Below are 18,071 nucleotides of genomic sequence, written 5' to 3'. Positions count from 1 at the left end.
AGAGAAACCTCAGTTTGTTGCCTCACCCATTCATGCATTCACAGTTGATTCCTGTGTGTGCCCTGCCGGGGTTAGAACCCGCCACCTCGGTGTATCAGGAGGATGCTCTAAGAGTCTAAGTGACTGAACTACCTGGCCAGAAAAAAACAATAGTACATTTTTAATGTTAGTTTTCCACTATAACATAAAGTTTTATTTAAATATTGAAACTCCTTGGATTTTCTGTAAAGAGGCCTATTGATTTTTTCTTTCTTTCTTTCTTTCTTTTTTTTTTTTTGAAGGCACCATTATCTACAGTCTACTGGAAATAAACTTTCATATCTCAACATCATTGTTACTTCAACTTTTTTTCTTCTCTCTTGACTGTCCAATCACTAACGGGCTGTGATCTTCCCAAACAGTTAAAAGTCAGTCACTTGTAACTCAAACAGTTTCTCTTTGCCAGACTAGAAAAAGGAAGGAGCAGGCTGTCTCTGCTAAAACAGGTTTCTGCAGCTAGCAAACAATGGATTCTCTGCTGACTACACAAATGGAAGAAGAAACTGTTAAGAAGAGCACTGTTAAGAAATATAAAATAATTTGTATTGTAAGTACAGTTTATTTTTTATTTTCATTTGACTTTATTGTAGTTTTGTGTCGAATACTAACTGTGTACTTCCTATTTATATTTTTGTGTTACTATTTAAGTGTAAAGTTTTAAGTAACTGTGTTCAGTTTTATGAGCAGTCTCTGGCAGTTAGCATTTTTAATCATATTTTACAAGTAAAAAAGTTTTAACAACAAAAAATAAACTCTCTTATTTTTCTTTTTTATTGAATTTATTGGGGTGACCCTGCTTAACAAATTATACAGGTTCAGGTGAAACAAATGGGTATTTAATCAACCTAAGAAGTCGGGATCTGTGGCCAAACACTGTGGCATTTCTTGTAGTATGATAATAATTACTTCCCAAGTTGCATTTTTATTGCATGAATATTTTAAGAGCATAAAGTGAGAAATTAGAAATCACTGCATCTTACATTCTTTGTTGGACTACTGATTTTATCCTGTTTTACTTTCTTCCTAGAGTTAGTCTCTTTTGCCTGTTTTCTTTCTTTTTCTTTCCTGTAAAAAAAAAAAAAAGAAAAAAGAAAAAAGAAAGAAAAGAAATAGAGAAAGAAGCAAAAGAAAAAGTTTTTCTTGAGTTTATTACACTCCTCTTTTCTTTATACCATCAAACTTTCAGGAAAAGGGGAGCTCTCTCTATTGCCTTGGTTTTCTTACTGCTCCACCATTCCCTGTCCTCTGGGCTTTTTTTACGGTACTGAAGTCACCCTTTTAAAGTCAGTCCTCCCGTGTCCTACTCTTGAGTCTTCATAACAGTACACAGATATCGCTGAGTATTTTCTCATTTTGAATTATTCTTTCCTTTTGTTTCCATCGTGGCATTAAAATTCCCATTCTTATGACTTTTCTCCTTCTCTGCATTCTTGGTTGACATCTTTCTATTCCATGCATAAGTCTTTCACCAGATCTTATCTGAAGATCTCGGAACAGTCTCATCTTCTTGTAAGAGTCATATTCTCAGCTGAGAATTCCAAGCCAGGTCCCCAGCTTTGATCTCTCCCTGAGTTTCTGTCATGTAAGTTCAAGTGCCTGCTTTGTGGCTCCTCATCTAGTGTGCCAGGCGGGAACCAATGGCATAATTTTACCGCAACTGTCCTGCTGCGGTTTTCTCCCAAATTCCCTAACTTTAGTTAATGTCACCACCATTGTTTCAAGGAATAAGTAAAACAGTGTGTGGAGGCATTGAGCCCAGTGATTATAATAAAATGAATCCTCAAGGTATTTTATTTATTTACCATCCTTGTGAGAACTTGGGAGCGACTCTTTTAGCTCTTATGCCATTCATTATATTTATCATATTTTATAAACTCAGGAAACTATAAATTCCTAGGGAGCAAAATTTATGTGCTGTTTATACCTTTTTGTATCCTTCTAGTGGTTTACTAGTAAATATAATAGAAGCTCAATACTTTATAACCATAGTCTCATGTTTCCAAATTTTAACATGTTTCATTTAAAAAATGTTAAGGTATCTACTGTGTTTTCAGTCAAGCTAAAGCCAAATGTTGAATTTTCCATTTCTGGAGTCCACTCTTCACTTTGTAGATAGCATAAGAGGGTGTAAGATATATATGCACCTCATCATCAAGAAGCTTATTCAGAATTAACATATTTAAAGTAAATAATTACACAAGATTAAAAATGAACTTTCTTACTCTCAAGTTTACAGAACAATGCAGAGAGCGAGCCATAGATACACAGAACAAGTACAAAGTCAGCTGGCTCTTGTTTATTTCTCCAGCAGGTTTGAATTGCCAAAGACTAAAGATAAGATGTACACCGCAATATATCAATATATCAACTTGTAAATCTATGAGGCAAGAGGTTTACCGTAGGACAGTTTCTTAGTGTTTTGTGTCTTTGTCGTATTCCTACTCTTGCTCACGGTGGCTTTTGAGCATCATAACAAGGAACTAAGTGCTAATGATGTTAGTTAATAACTATTTCTGTTCACCTTTTCCTCTCCATCTTCTGCACTGAATTAACACCCACTAGAAGGTTACTGACCCTAGGGTGAACTTGAAGACTTCATATGAAAATTGTTTTCATAATCTTTTAATATTTTCCCCTAATTGTTGACTTCACTTCTATTGTAGAAGTTAGATATATTGATTTTTAGCTCATTTTCAGAATGCAAACAAACAACAACAAAAAACAATCGTTTAGGCAGGTCTTCATTAGCTAAGCAAATGTTGATGTTGTGGGGTTTCTACTTTTTTTAAAAAACTTTAGTGAGAGGAGGGGAGGCAGAGACAGACTCCTGCATGTGCCCTGATGGGGATCCACCTGGCATGCCCACTAGGGGGCGATGCTCTGCCTATCTGGGGTTCTTGCTCCTTTGCAACTGGAACCATTTTTTTTAGCACCTGAGGTGACCATGAAGCTATCCTCAGCATTCCGGGCTAACTTGCTCTAATTGAGCCATGGCTGCAAGAGGGAAGAAGAAGAAGAGAGAGAGAGAAGTAAGGGGGGGGGGGGAGAGGGAGAGCTTCTCCTGTGTGCCCTGGCCGAGAATTGAACCTGGGACTTCCACATGCCAGGCCAATGCTTTACCACTGGGTTGTGTTTTTTTTTCTTTCATCAAAGTGATTTGTAAAAACAAACAAACAAACAAACAAACAAACAAAAACTACAGCAAAGGTTGTTGTTATTGTGCAATACTGCACTTTCCTATGTGATCTGTGCATCTGTTGCATTCATATTCTTTATGGCAATATGCATTATTCAGGCTCTATCATCCAGCATGCTTATCATTAGACTTAATGGATGGGGAAAGAGGTGAGTGGGAAGAATTCTCTTTAATTATATCACAATTTAACTCCAGTCATAGCATAAAGTCCACTACATTGAAGAGCTTTGTCAGCAGCAGTAATAATGAATGACACAAAATCTTTGATCACCCAGCTTCCAAGTTATCCTAAGTCATTTTGTTTAATCTGTAGATCAAAGCAATTTATGTACCAGCTACTTATTTGGACACTATATTTTTTTACATATGTTAAAGAGTTTCATTATCCTCTGATGGACAGAGTAGGGGGGGACACCTGCATATAAGAATGAGGTAGTTAACAATTTAACAGTTTTGACAGGTTTTTAGATCAATGATCTTCAAGCAAATGTCTAATTAAGAAAGAAAAATAAGCAAGGTAAATTGTTCCCATGGTTTCATGTGTTTAACTTAATTTGGGATTAGGCTAATTGGGATTAAAGTATTTAAATATAAAGATCTGTAATAAATGGCATTTTAAAATTCTTACCAAACCTTTTTCTTATTGTCGGGCATTAAAATTATGTAGTTCTATTATTGTGGAATCTGGTATCATATTAACCAGAATGCTGTGTGCCCTTAAAATTCACTGAGGGAGGCAGCTATCTGGATCTTTGTACACTGCTCACAAACACTGAGAGATCCCGGAACGTGCAGATACTCCAGGACTTTCAGCCTTTTGTACAGTGCATTTTCACCAATGAAATAAAAGCTGGTTTTGCATCTCATTTGCAAAATCAAACAACTTTCTTTGACTTGTTTGCTTTTCTGATGTTCTTGTTCAATAATAAAAAATAATCACATCTTTCTTTTTTCTATCACTTCATATTCATTTTGAAATATCTCTTAATTTTTGTGAGCAGTATATATATATATATATACACACACACACACATATATATATATATATATATATATATATATATATTTAAATTGTAAAGGTCACTTTTCATTTTTTGTAATAGGTTCTTCTCGTTTTGTTGGTGATTGTGACACTTGGATTAGGCCTGAAGCTTGGACTTAGGCAACTAGACGAGCAAGGTATACCCCTCAGCGTTTTCTCAAACATTTATTTCTTTTTTTCTCCTCATCTTCACCTGTTAATACCTGTACTCTACTCTCCCCTGGGGCCTTTCTCCCTTACAGGTAGCAGTCTCCCCTAAGTGTTCTTTCTCCCAACTCCACTTATCTGGAGCCACATCTGTGATTAGCATTACTGTCATTGCTGAACCTTACTCTTTGCCCTCCTTCCTCTACTCCTTTGAAAGACATATCATTCCAGTATTTTATCCTTATTTTTCCTTACCTTTATAGAGGACTTTGAACACTGGATCAAAGACTCCTGCCCTAACTCCAGCTCTAATCATTAATATCTGACAATAAACTTGGCATTAAGTCTTTATTGCTCCCTTCCTAGAACCTGCTACCTTTCCTGCATCATCATGTCACATGTGTATTGCTCTATCCCTGAAATCTCATGGTTTTTTGTTGAGTCAGTGCCACGTTCTTGAAATGTAGTTCAGAATAACAGATTCACATTTTTTTCTTTCATAAGAGACAAAGAAAAAATAAGAGATACATTTCCCAAAATATCAAAACACTTCACACCTCTTTTGCCATATGTCATTAGTCTGAACAGTAAATAATTAATTTACAAGTGATTATATATAAAAAGTACTTTTTATATTTTTGTTATGTATTGTTTTGGTGCTTTTACCAAGGGGAAGTATGAGGTCAAATGTTAAGTAATTTAATCCTCTTTTAATTTGGTTGATTAACTTCTAGTTTGACTCTAGTGGAGCAAGTTGTATCACTTCCTCATGAGGGAGATGGTTGGTGAGGTTAACTGACACTTTTCCAGTTGTGTTTTCACTTAAGAATTAACAAAAGCTTAGTACCTTTAGGGTAACGTGGAAACACAGTGTGACCAAAGAAGTGGACATTACCTGCAAAATCACTGTCTTTTTTGATCACTTGGCTATTGTGTTTCAACTCTAGTGGTATTATTCTGACGTTAGTGCACACAGGTAGGCATCATCTCTTGGTTATTTTATTGTACAAATTACAAATTAATGGCAAGAGGCATATAGAAATCTCTGAACAAAATCTCCAGCTCTTTGACTTTCTTCCTTCCATACTTCACCTACAGTTATTCTGTATTCATTTTCTCTTATCTCAGTCTATCAGCCCTTATGTGCATCACTCCCTTCCCCTCCCACCCAGGACACTGGTCCTTAACTCCAGCCCTTCTTTGCCAGTGTCCTTAACATAATCATCCCTTCATTCATTTACCACATCTGTCCCCTAATCCTCAACCCTGAACCATTTTCACCATTCTCTGCTCCAATTAATCCACTTGTTCTGGGCAATATATTATGTCTAGTGTTAGTTTTTAAAGTATTTTTTTTTCTAGTTTGAGTTTGTATGTGTTCTTACCAATTTATTGTTTTATGTGCACACACTATTTACTCATCCTCTTAACAATTGAGCACTGACTATGTGCTAGATACTAATATAATTAATGTAATTCTAGGTACTAGTCTAGTTAATGTTATTCAAATACAGTGGTAAAGAAACAAAAATCCTTCTGAGAGTTTACATACTAGCAGGGAAAACAGACAATAAAAATATAAGTCAGTAAAATATATATCTATAATATGATGAGAAAAGTGCTAATAAATAAATAAAACTATAAAGAAGAATTACAAAGTCAGGCTGGTGTAGAGCATGGTGTGAAATAACTTTTGAGTAAAGAGCTGAAGGAAGTGAGAACCAGGATATTTTGTAAAAAAAAAAAACAACAACCCAACATTCCAGTCAAGAGAAAACAACAAGTGAAAAAGCCTAAAGCAGGGGACAAGTTCCAGTTCAAGAATAACAAGGAGGACATTGAGTTAGAACTAAGAGGACTAGAGGAAGGGTAGTCATAAAATGAAATTAACTGAAGAGGAGCTAGATCAAAGAGGAAGGGTGAATAGGTCAAGGTATGGTCTTCAGCTTTCTTTCTGAGTGTGAGGGGAAGTAACTGGAGGTTTTAAGCAGAGAAAATGGCATGCTATGGCTTTCTTTTCATCATGATTACATAAGTGGCTATATCATTAATAAATGGCAGAGTGGGCTGACCTGTGGTGGCGCCATAGATAAAGCACGACCTAGAATGCTGAGGTCGCTGGTTCGAAACCCTGAGTTTGCTCAGTCAAGGCAAATACAAGAAGCAATAATAAGGTGATGCTTCCCTTCCTTCTCTCTCTCTTTTTCTAAAATCAACAAATAAAGTCTTAAAAAAATAAATGGCAAAATGAAACTATGAGAGACCATAGGAAATACTTACAATAATACAGAAAAGCTTTATGTCTTGAACTAGGGCAGTGGTTCTCAAACTTTTTGAAGTTGGGGCACATTTAAAATCCTACAAATAATTGTAGGTGCACTGTATACAAATTTCTGAGAAGTATGTTATAATAATTAAGTCAAATATTAAAGAAAAAATATATAAAGTCCAAGTGTGCTTTTATGGTAATTAAATGAAATAAATATGACAAAATTAAATTTATTCTGACATTAAAAAACATTTTTATGTTACATTTTTTGAGTTATGCTTTTTAGAATTCATAAAAGAGAGGGGTTAAAAAATAAAAAAAAGACAAGAAAGTTACCTTTTTAAATATATAGATACATTTTTAGTAAGATTTAGTAAATTCAGCAGGTCCTGGTGCGAATGTGTTAAGTATTTTTATTCTTGTGTCTATGAGAAACATGAGCCTAGCAATTTCTTGTCCTAGCAATTTCTTAAATGTTTGGGCATATATTTGAAAGGCAAACAATACATTGAAGAATTCCTCTCTTTTTACTCTTAATTATGTTGAGTGCAGAAAACTCCCACCATACATATCATCTTAACTTTACAGCAAACAAAGGATGGAAGAAACTTGCCTCCAGTCTTTCTGGGGACTATGGGGGGTAGTATAAACAATCCAGCACCACAGTTTAACAGCCTTTTGCAACCTAATCAGGCAAGTGAGGTGGGGGGTTGGGCAGACTGTCAGCTTACAGCCAATTCCCCAAACCTCTGTCCCCCCAAAATCTAAACTGCAAAAACCCTGTTGGTTTTCTGGTCCCCAACAGGCACATATTTCTCTGGAATACTATAGAGTGAACCAGTGCACACTGGTGCACACTTTGAGAACCACTGGAAAGGGGTAATAGTATTGTAACTGATGATACGTAGTTGGATTCTGGATATGTTTTTATGGGCTAGACAGATTTTATTGATTCACTGGATATGGAGTGGGAGAGGAGTTATGAATGACCTCAAGACTTTTGGCATGAATATCTGAAAATATGGCATTTTCATAATTAGATTGAGAAACAGTAGAAGAAGCTGGTTTGGGGAGAATATTAGTTTTGGATATGTTCAATTTGTAATATCTAGTAGATGTCCAAGTAAAAAAGTCAAGAAGATAGTTGGATATATGAGGCTGACCTTAGAGGGGAAGTCTTGGATGGACATACAATATGGTGGTTATCAGCATCATGTGTGGGATTTAAAGCAATTTGACTGAGGTATGCTAACCTTAAAGAATTAGGGAGATGAAGAGAAAAAAACAGAAGACTAGGAAGCAGTGACCAAGAATGCAGGAGGAAAGACACATGATTGTTGTATCTTGGAAGTCATATATGGAAAGTGTTTCAAAGGAGGAGAGTGAATGTAAAAAGGTAAAGGCCTTTTATGTAAATTGTACATAAACTTTAAAAAATTTATTTATTCACTTATTTTATTTACTGATTTGAGACAGAGAGAGAGGTAGAAAGAGACTAACATTGATTTGTTGTTCCACTTATTCATGCATTCATTGGTTGATTCTTGTATGTGCCTGGGCCAGGAATTGAATTCACAACTTTGGCTTATCAGGTTAATGCTCTAACTACTGCTTTCTAACCTGGCCAGGGAAGTACATAAACTTCTTTTTTCTTATGTTCTCACTGAATATTTTTAAAGATTCATCTAAATTAATATAGATGCATTTATTCAAATGTGTCTATCTATTTACTATGTAGTACTTTTTTACTTGTATCCAACATGGCATTTGACCTATGCCTTCTCCCAGTGTTGGGAACGCATGTTGACTTTAGTTCCTAATACTATATAAATTCTGTAGGTTCTCTTATGGACCTGTGTGAGGTTTGCTTTGTCATATATTTAAGAATTGTATTCATGAATCTTAGGGTTTACATTTTAATTTGAATAAGTAGTCTGAGATGATTGCTTTTTAGTTTACCTTACTCTCTTTCACCAGGCATTCCCACCAACCCTTGGAATTATTTGGCTCTAATTTTTGGCAGTATAAAGTTGGATATAGAGTGAAATCTTTTAGTTCAATTTTTGTTTCTCTGTCCTGCTGCTCCAATATGTGTTGGTTGATCTCTTGGTTTGTTTGATGTATTACCATCAGTGTTTCCATAGTCTCCCCATTGTACTGAATATTACTATTATTTTATTTTATTATTTTTTGTGACAGAGACAGAGAGACAGAGAGAGGGACAGATAGGGACAGACAGTCAGGAGGGAGAGAGATGAAAAGCATTAATTCTTCCTTGCAACTTCTTAGTTGTTCATTGATTGTTTTTTCATATGTGCCTTGACTGGGGAGCTACAGCAGAGTGAGTGACCCCTTGGTCAAGCCAGCAACCTTTGTGTTCAAGCTAGCGACCTTTGTACTCAAGCCAGGGACCATAGGGTCATGTCTATGATCCCACATTCAAGCCAGTGACCTCGTCCTCAAGCTGGTGAGCCCACACTTAAGCTGGATGAACCCATGCTCAAGCCGGTGACCTCAAGGTTTCGAACCTGGGTCCTCTGTATCCCAGTATGATGCTCTATCCACTGTGCCACTGTCTGGTCAGGCTCTTATATTTTTTGGATCTCTCTCTCTCTCTCTTTCTCTCTTTTTTACTACCTCATTTTGCTAAAGAACATCACTCAGTAGCTTCTTATAATAAGATGTATGCCACATATAACTTGAATTCTTGACCATCTAAAGACATTTTTATCATCCTAACCTAACACTTGATAGTTTGGATAGATATTGAATTCTAAGATGAAAATAACTCCTCTTTAAACATTTGAAGACATTATTTCCCTATCTTCTAGTTTCCAGTATTGCTTTTAAGAAATTTAATACCATCTGACTTGTGATCCTTTATAAATTGCCTAAGAACCTTCTCCAGAAGCTTTTAAGATCTCTATCCTTATTGATTCATTAGTGTGAGTTTTTCCCTGAGAAATTTGGTGGGCAATTTTGAGGTAATAATTATGCTTTTCAATTCTGGGAAATTTTATAATATGATTTTCTTAATAACATCATCTCCATTTTCTTTGTTTTTACTTCTTTTGGCATTACCTTCTTGTTTTAAGGTCAATTAAGTAGTAGCTTTAATTACATTCACAAAGCCCCTTTGCCATGTAAGACAATATATTCACAGTCTCAGGAATTAGGGGGAAGGGATCTTTTTAGGAACCATAATTCTTCCTGCCATGCTTTTCTAATGAATTTTTTATCACTGCCTTCACATTTTTATTTTGAAGAGCATCCTGAATGTTATTTTTCCTTTTTAAATTATAGCTTCCTTTTTTATTTTATGGATGCAATATCTTCTGTTTTCTGAGGCTCTCAATATTAAGTGTACATGTGTGTGTGTTTGTGTGTGTGTGTTTAACTATTATGCTCCCTACATTGCTTCATTTTCAACTAAGCTTTTTCTTCTTTTCTCTTGTTTGCTTTGGTCTTTGTCTTTATAGTGGTTGTTATTCTTCTATCTCAAATGTCTAGTAACCATCTATTGACATTGAAGTGTAAGACTTCTTCATCTTTTCTCATCAGCCATCTTCTATGTCATTCTCTGTGATGAAATCGACTCCTCCTAAATTCCTTCAGATTGTGATTCTTTATTCTATAATGGGAGGTGGAGTGGATGTAGTCACTGCTCCGTATCCAGACTTTCAATCAATTCCATTATATTTATATTTATCCTCTGCCTTTCCTTCCTATCCTCACTTAATAGTAGCTGTTGTCACTGAGTCTGGAATCGCTCTGGGGTCCTGGGGAAAAATCACTCATTATATTTATCATTATTTATCACTGCACGGACAAATCCACAATAAAAATAATTTATATTTCTGTCTGTCCTAGTCTGTGCTAGGTACTTCTTCTATGTGCTTCTTTGGTCTAGCTGTGAGATATTGGTTAACTTCTGAGTATTGGCTTCATTATTTTCTTCACTTGACAGGCAGCTGCAGGAGAAAATGCTTTGATTCTTCATATAGAGCACTGGATGGCTGCCGGTGCGACAAGGGATGCAAAGACCGAGGCAACTGCTGCTGGGATTTTGAAGACACCTGTGTGGAATCAAGTATGAATTTCGAGAACAAGTTCATTATCATGTTGGTTGTTCTGTCATTAATGCATATCCAGATGCTCACCACACACCCTTGTATATTAGTTTGCTAGGGTTATCACAACAAAGCACCAAGAACTGGGCAGCTTACAAAATGAGAGTTCATTTTCTCACAGTTCTGGAGGCTAGAAGTTCAAGATCTAGGTGTTGGCAGGGTTGGTTCCTTCTGAAGGCTGTGAGGGAGAATTCGTCCCATGACCCTGTTCGAGTTTCTGAGACTTGCCAGCGACCTTTGGAATCCATAGGTCTGTGGCAGCCTAACTCAAAGCTCTGCCTTTAGCATCATGTGGCACTCTCTCTGTGGCTTCACGTCTTCCCTCTGTGTATTTCTGTGTCCAAGTTCCTCCTTTTCATATGAATATCAGTTTACCTTGATCATCTGCAAAGATCCTTTTCCAAGGAAGGTCACATTCATAGTCATGGGGTGAGAACTTCAAGTTTTTTGGGGGGTAGAGTGGGAGGGTGGACACAATTCAACTCATAACACCTTGTGTACAGGGTCTATTATCCTTTCCCGCTTTACAATTGTAAGCACAGAGTCCACACTTTAGTTAATTGAAGTTGAGGAATGGCCGTTTTCAGCAGATGAAATGCAGTATAATTACGTAAGTTGCAGTGGAGTTCTGCTGTGACTCACTGTGTTCCCCCATGTATAAGATGATCCCATGTATAAGATGCACCTTAATTTTAGGGCCCATAATTTGAAAAAAAAAAAAAAATATATATATATATATATATATATTACATAAAGTTATTGAACTCAAATTTATTCATCATAAAGTTCATATAACTCCTCATCACTGTCAAAACTCCCATCCACTAGCTTGTCCTCATCTGTGTCTGATGACAAATCATTGTCTTCAAGAATGAGCTCAAAAACAAGTGCGAAAAGCGGGAAATGCAAGTAAAAAAACCAACAACCACTGTATAAGATGCACCCAATTTTTAGACCCCAAATTTTTTCCCCCAAAAAGTGCGTCTTATACAAGGGGGAATATGGTAAATTAATCCTCTTATTTAGTTTCATTCTCAAATTTCAGGCGCATAAGACTTATTTGGAAAGCTGGTGATTCTTGGCAATTCTGATGCAGTGCGCCACAGAACACGGCTAGGGAATCACTGTTCTCTCAGTGGAATGTTTACTTTCTGAAAGAATTTAAAGAAGGTGGAGGGGAGGGTCTAGTGGTTTGAGAAGAGGAAAGACAAGAACAGTGGAGCTCCTTACTTTATGCCTTCTGAAAAGAGTAAGAGGGGGAGGAATAACCTCGTCCAGATAAGATTGTATCCCCTTCACTTAATTGCCCCAAATGTTTGCTTTCTAAATAATGGGGAGTGGCGAACTCAATGCTTAAGGGAAGCACACAGCACTCATCCACTGAACATATTTGTCTTAAGCACAGGGCTGATGTGGATTTTAGTCACTGTTTCCTAGCTGGTGTTACCAGGAAGCAGCTGCAGTCCAGCCCCTTGTTGTTCTTGAATAGAGGTTTATTTAACTATCTCACGCATGAATGCTTAGCCTGGGGAAACACCCGCGGCAATTAGGGCGCTGACCTACCATTCCTGTGGTGCTCATTTAGGCGGTCCCCTGACCTGCCTGCATTCCTACAGACCTGACTGTGTTCCTATTACTTCTGTTGTCACTGGACTTTCCTTGCTGCTTGTCCTTAAACAAAGCGGGGCCAAACTGCTCTTGGGTGACAACAATCACTCAGGCAGTAGTTCTCTACCTTGGCTAGGGTACCTATCCTTGGGTGGTAACAGGGCCGGTGTTCAGAGTTCCTCCAAACTCAGAGGCGTACCTGCTAAGTAAACCGGAGCTGCAGCTTACAAAGCTGCAGTCCTCTCTGCCACCCGTCCCTGAAGAAGCTAAGTGGTGGGTGGGTCCTCATTTGTATTATGTATTTCATTTATTAATGCAGAGAAACCAAGAATTTGACTGTACAATAACATAGGGGTTAAGTTAAATGATCAGAACCAAACTGTGTAACTTTACAGCCCGAATCTGGACATGCAATACATTCCGCTGTGGGGAGAGCAGACTAGAATCTAGCCTTTGCTCTTGTTCAGACGACTGTTTGCAGAAGAAGGACTGCTGTGCTGACTACAAGAGTGTTTGCCAAGGTAAGCAGAAGAGGTTGACACATTGTCCTTTGTGAGTTTAGTGACCCTAGAACTGGCCTCGGCTGCAAAAAATTAAAACAAGCCAGAGAGGTACACCATATAGAAAAAAAGACAATCTGTGTTTACTATGGAAAGCAGTGTGGTTTGTCCACCACAGAGGAAGGGCGCTCAGAACATAGATGTCATAGGAGAGAAGAGAAAGCATACAGTTCTGCATCTGTCTGTAAGGCAAGGTCTTCTCCAGCCCATGACTATGCTAGACAAGCTTGTGGTTTGAGACAGCAGGTGGCAGATCCTATAAATTAAAACATCATAAAGAGGTTATTTGGCCCAAATATCCATTTGTGAAACCAATGTTATTGTTGAAACAACTGTGTCCTGAGTGGTTAAACTACTGATTTAGGACCCTCATGAGTTCATGCAAGCCAAGATTAGAGATTAGAATCCAGGTTATTCAACACCTGATTCTATCTGCTTGTCACTTTATAAGTGATGTCATTTTTTTTTAAATTACCAATCACTTGAACATCTGATTGGATTTCCAAAAATGCACATATACACACAGCAAAAAATGCTTCAAGCTTTAAATCCTCTTTTTCATAACACCATTCCCAAGTGAGCCAACTAACTTATACTTTTAATATTTTTAGATAAAAAAGAGATTAGGTTGAATTTTGACATTTTTAAATTGGAGGAAAAAGTTGAAATAGAAACATTAACTATATAATCCCTTAATAGAAAATAAATTTTATACTAATAGATGAATCAGTTTTTATATAAAGTATAATTGAAAATCAGCTAAAAAGGGCAATCAAAAAGGGAAATATATATAATCCTTAAATGGGATTTCTGTTTTTAAATGATAATTGTTTGGTATTTTTGAAATAGTGTTTGATATAATGATACCATTAAAAATTCCTCTAAATTCACAAAGGCAAGTGCAATTTCTAGTTAGCTTATTTCTCTAATAAATACACTGACCATATTGTCTCTGACCTCTATCCTCTCCTGATATCAACCCCAATTTTACAACTCAACTTTCTATCTAAAGACTAATTCTTAGGTCATATGATAATTTTTTTCTACTGAATTCATTGCATAATATTACACAATTTCACAGAAACAGAAGTAATGGTTGTAGGAAGTATTAAAGTTTACCATTACTACTAACTGGTTACTTTGATAGAGATAATCATTTTAGTTTATTTTTAAAACAAAAGTAAATATTTTCTCACTCTAAGGATTAACACATTATATTTAATGATGTTCAATGATTCTTGCCAAAATTATATCCTGAAACAGTTGTTTGAGGGGATTTTAATAACTTTTTTGTGTATGAAATCAGCTGGTCACTTTTTAAGTTTAAAATTTTCTAAACTTTATGATAAATTTCTAACATATGAGGCAGAGAAGAGTATAATGTTTTTCCATATATTCATTGTCTAGCTTCAGCAGTAATCAACTCCTGGCCAATCTTGTCTAATTGACAAGTATATTTTTCAAAAAGATGAAAACACATATCTCATGGGAATGTAAAGTGAACATAGAGTGTTAAGATTGCTCAAAGGGAATCAAAGAAAATATATATGAGACCGAAAGAATATTGGAATAAAATGACTAAAACTGTAAGTTTTAGTTTTAATTTAAATTTTTTTTCTTCTTTTTAAATTAAATTTTGTTAGATGACACTGTTTAACATAGTTATACAGGTTTCAGATGCCCAATTCTATAACAAATCTGTGTACACCATATTGTGTGTTCACCATCTTCCCCCAGAAAACTGTAACTTTTTTTTTTAAACTATAACTTTTGATGGGACAGAAATGATTTGCATTTCCATGGGACAGTTCATGTGCTATCAAACAATAATCAATTATATTGCTGTTAGTTTTTTACCAGTTAATTGCTAGTCTTATTAAGTTGTAAAATGAATAGTAAAGAATAAGCTAGATATTCGTATCTACTGCTAGGTAACTGGATAATCTATATGTGGGCTTTTTAGATAATTTCCAGTGTGACATTGAAATAAAATTTAGTGAGCAGTCTTATTTTCAAGTTTTGATTTTTTTTTCTTAGCAAAATATACTCTTTATTTTCCCCAAGTGAATTCTAGAGTTAATATAATTCATCTAAATATTTTTAATATGTATCTAAAAAAGATGAGGGTTTAACAAAATTACGATGTAATTAACATATCTAAAACATAGTTACTATCATTTGTCATCAAATAGCCATCAAACAAAATATTTTGTTTGTTTCATAAGACTTATTAAAAAGATTGTTTGAAGTATGATCCAAATAGATCCAGACATAGAAACTGGCTAGTATTTCACATCCTCTGAACAGTCATTTTTTTCCCTTTGCAATTTACATTTTGGAGAAATGAAGTGATTTGTTTTGTCGAGTTTTCCGGCCTGGGTGTTGTAGATTGTATCCTCTGTGATAGGCAGTTTGCCATCCCCTATATCTGCTGCAAACTAGTAGTTAGAACATGAAGGCTGTTCAGAGTCAGGTGCAGTTTACTTTGTAAGTATACTTCAGGGATGGTGGTATTATGTCCATCAAGAGGCCCATCTGGTCTACTGTTTCTTTTGGGAAAGATGTTAGCTATTGACAATCACTGCCTAATCCCATTAGGAGTTGCAAAGTATGACATTTATATTCTATCATTTATACGTTATTAATTAGCTAGAATGTTCCATAAATAAAAACATATATGGTATAACACTTATTTTTAGTTAAGATCTTAAGTATTTGTTTAATTTCCCCCAATTTATATAAATTGTTTTTACTGTCTCCTTTTCTGTTTTTTTTTTAATTGTATATCTATGTCTATTAAGCTCAATTTTTTTTCTAATAGAAAAAAATATTGTCCTTGAGGGTAAAAATACTACTAATAAAAGAAAAGGAAATTGTTCCTTTCTGAAAGCTAAAGGAATCTCTTTTGTTTTTCTTGGTAAAGATAGGCTTCCTGGTATTCAGTTAGTGCAGATTACTGATCTGTGCAAATCACTAGAGGCACTGACCTTACCAACATGTAAAATAGCACGTAACATGTTCTGGAAGAATTTACTCATTGGAGTGACACGAATTGCAGTTTGGAAAGATCATGTCCCCTGATCATTTGTTTCTCTTTTCTTGTCTGTGGCACAGCAGTCTAAAGATTTGGATCTTATGCTTTTCAGGAGAAACCCCATGGGTGAAAGAACAGTGTGGCACAGCCCAGACGCCTCAGTGTCCAGAAGGGTGAGCATGACATGGAGAATGCGTTCCTCTTTAACACATGGCACGTGGGAATGGAGCTGAGAGGCAGGATGAAATTTCTTTTACTCTGTTTACATTTCAAGCCAAAATAGTTAACAAAAGATCAGATTCTTTGTGATTCAAATTCATAAGTGACTTCTGTTCACTCTATTGTTTACAAAGCATTTTTATATTAACTTACTACATTTGTGTCAAAAAATGCCTGAACATTTGGTTGAAGTATTTATACTAACATTTCCAAGGTCCTATGGTCAGGACTAGAATTTAGATCTGAATTACTTTAGCCAGAACTCTTTTCTTTTCTTTTTTTTTTTTTTTTTTGTATTTTTCTGAAGCTGGAAACGGGGAGAGACAGTCAGACAGACTCCCACATGCGCCCGACCGGGATCCACCCGGCATGCCCACCAGGGGGCGATGTTCTGCCCCTCTGGGGCGTCGCTCTGTTGCAACCAGAGCCACTCTAGCGCCTGGGGCAGAGGCCAAGGAGCCATCCCCAGTCCCCGGGCCATCTTTGCTCCAATGGAGCCTTGGCTGCGGGAGGGAAAGAGAGAGACAGAGAGGAAGGAGGGAGGGGGGAGAAGCAAATGGGCGCTTCTCCTATGTGCCCTGGCCAGGAATCGAACCCGGGTCCCCCGCACGCCAGGCCTACGCTCTACCGCTGAGCCAACCGGCCAGGGCCCAGAACTCTTTTCTGTTAACATCTCGACACCTCAAAGTTATTGTTATTGAGGGAAAGGGAAGAGATTTGTCCACAGGAGGCCTCACAATGAGAGGTGAACCTTGAAGAATAGATGAGGAGGACTTGGTCAGGTGGGCACGGGTGATGAACGTATGAGGTGACACCCCTCACTCTCTCCTCTCCGTGCACCTCCTCCACTCTGTTATGACGGCGGCTTCTCCAGCTGTGCAGCCTTGGACACCCGCCCCACATCGCCTCCCAGGCAGGCTGGATTTTCCCTTTCCTTCAGTTGCCCCTTCTGCCCTTGACCTGCCTCACTCCTCTGGCCCTAGCAGTGGGAGGATGTCAGTGAGGTAGAAGATGGAGAAGGGAATATCCAGCTATTGGAGGAATCAGTGGAGGCATTTTAGATAGCTTTATTTCATTTTTTAAAAGTGTGTGTATCTACACACCGTATTCTTGTGCCACGCCGCTTTGGTCAGCCCAGCCTGCAGATCCAGCTGCCCTCTTCAGCAGCTTCTCAGTGTAACAGCAACACATTTGGAATGAAAAAAAAAAAAAAAAGACTTGAGTTTGAGTCTTGGCTTTGTCTGTGGGACTTTGCACTAGTTACTTCTCTGAGCTTCATCTATCAAATTGGAATAATAATAATAATACTGATAATGATAATGATAGTAAAGTTCAGGAGATTTCATGTGAGAATTATCAACAAAATATCATCTAGCCTATAGAAATGTTTTATCAGTTTATGTGAGCCAAAAGTTAGAGGACATTTCCGGAAGCAAAATCTCGATAGGTTGAGAAAATGTTCCAGAAAATGACAGTTTTGCAGCTTATTTTATACATTAGAATGAAAGGATAGGATGTAAGGAAGGTTACAAGAAATCCACTGGTGGTAGATTAAGGAGGTAGGAGCTTTGGATAAAACGCAAACTGGAGAAACACATACTTCTTTTCCATTGGTGGGAACAGGGTAGTTAATAATTGACATTTAGAGCACATAGTGATCTAGGTCCAGTGTACGAACAAGGTCCAGTGGTCTTGAGCTCTGGGCCTGTGGTTGTGCCTTTGAGGGGTCTAGAAAAGAAAATTATTCTGACATTTCAAAGATACTGTATTTTCCTATGTATAAGACACGCTTTTTTTTGAGGTCTAAAAACTGGGTGCGTGTTATAC

At 36.8% G+C, this 18,071-nt stretch overlaps 1 protein-coding gene across 1 annotated transcript in view; it reads left to right on the top strand.

Moving 5' to 3' along the window:
- Positions 1-442: 442 nt before the first annotated feature.
- ENPP3 (ectonucleotide pyrophosphatase/phosphodiesterase 3) overlaps positions 443-18,071 on the top strand; it is an 85,168-nt gene continuing 67,539 nt past the window's right edge. The window contains exons 1-5 of the mRNA XM_066373215.1: positions 443-586; positions 4,339-4,414; positions 10,661-10,783; positions 12,827-12,952; positions 16,138-16,198. Coding sequence (XP_066229312.1) covers positions 506-586; positions 4,339-4,414; positions 10,661-10,783; positions 12,827-12,952; positions 16,138-16,198 — 467 coding nt within the window. The 5' untranslated portion in view covers positions 443-505. The remainder of the gene's footprint in view (positions 587-4,338; positions 4,415-10,660; positions 10,784-12,826; positions 12,953-16,137; positions 16,199-18,071) is intronic.

The sequence above is a fragment of the Saccopteryx leptura genome, chromosome 3 (genome assembly GCF_036850995.1).
Source record: "Saccopteryx leptura isolate mSacLep1 chromosome 3, mSacLep1_pri_phased_curated, whole genome shotgun sequence".
In the NCBI taxonomy this organism is placed as follows: Eukaryota; Metazoa; Chordata; class Mammalia; order Chiroptera; family Emballonuridae; genus Saccopteryx; species Saccopteryx leptura.
Note: the sequence above shows the minus strand (reverse complement) of the source record. Positions and strands in the feature narration are given on the sequence as shown.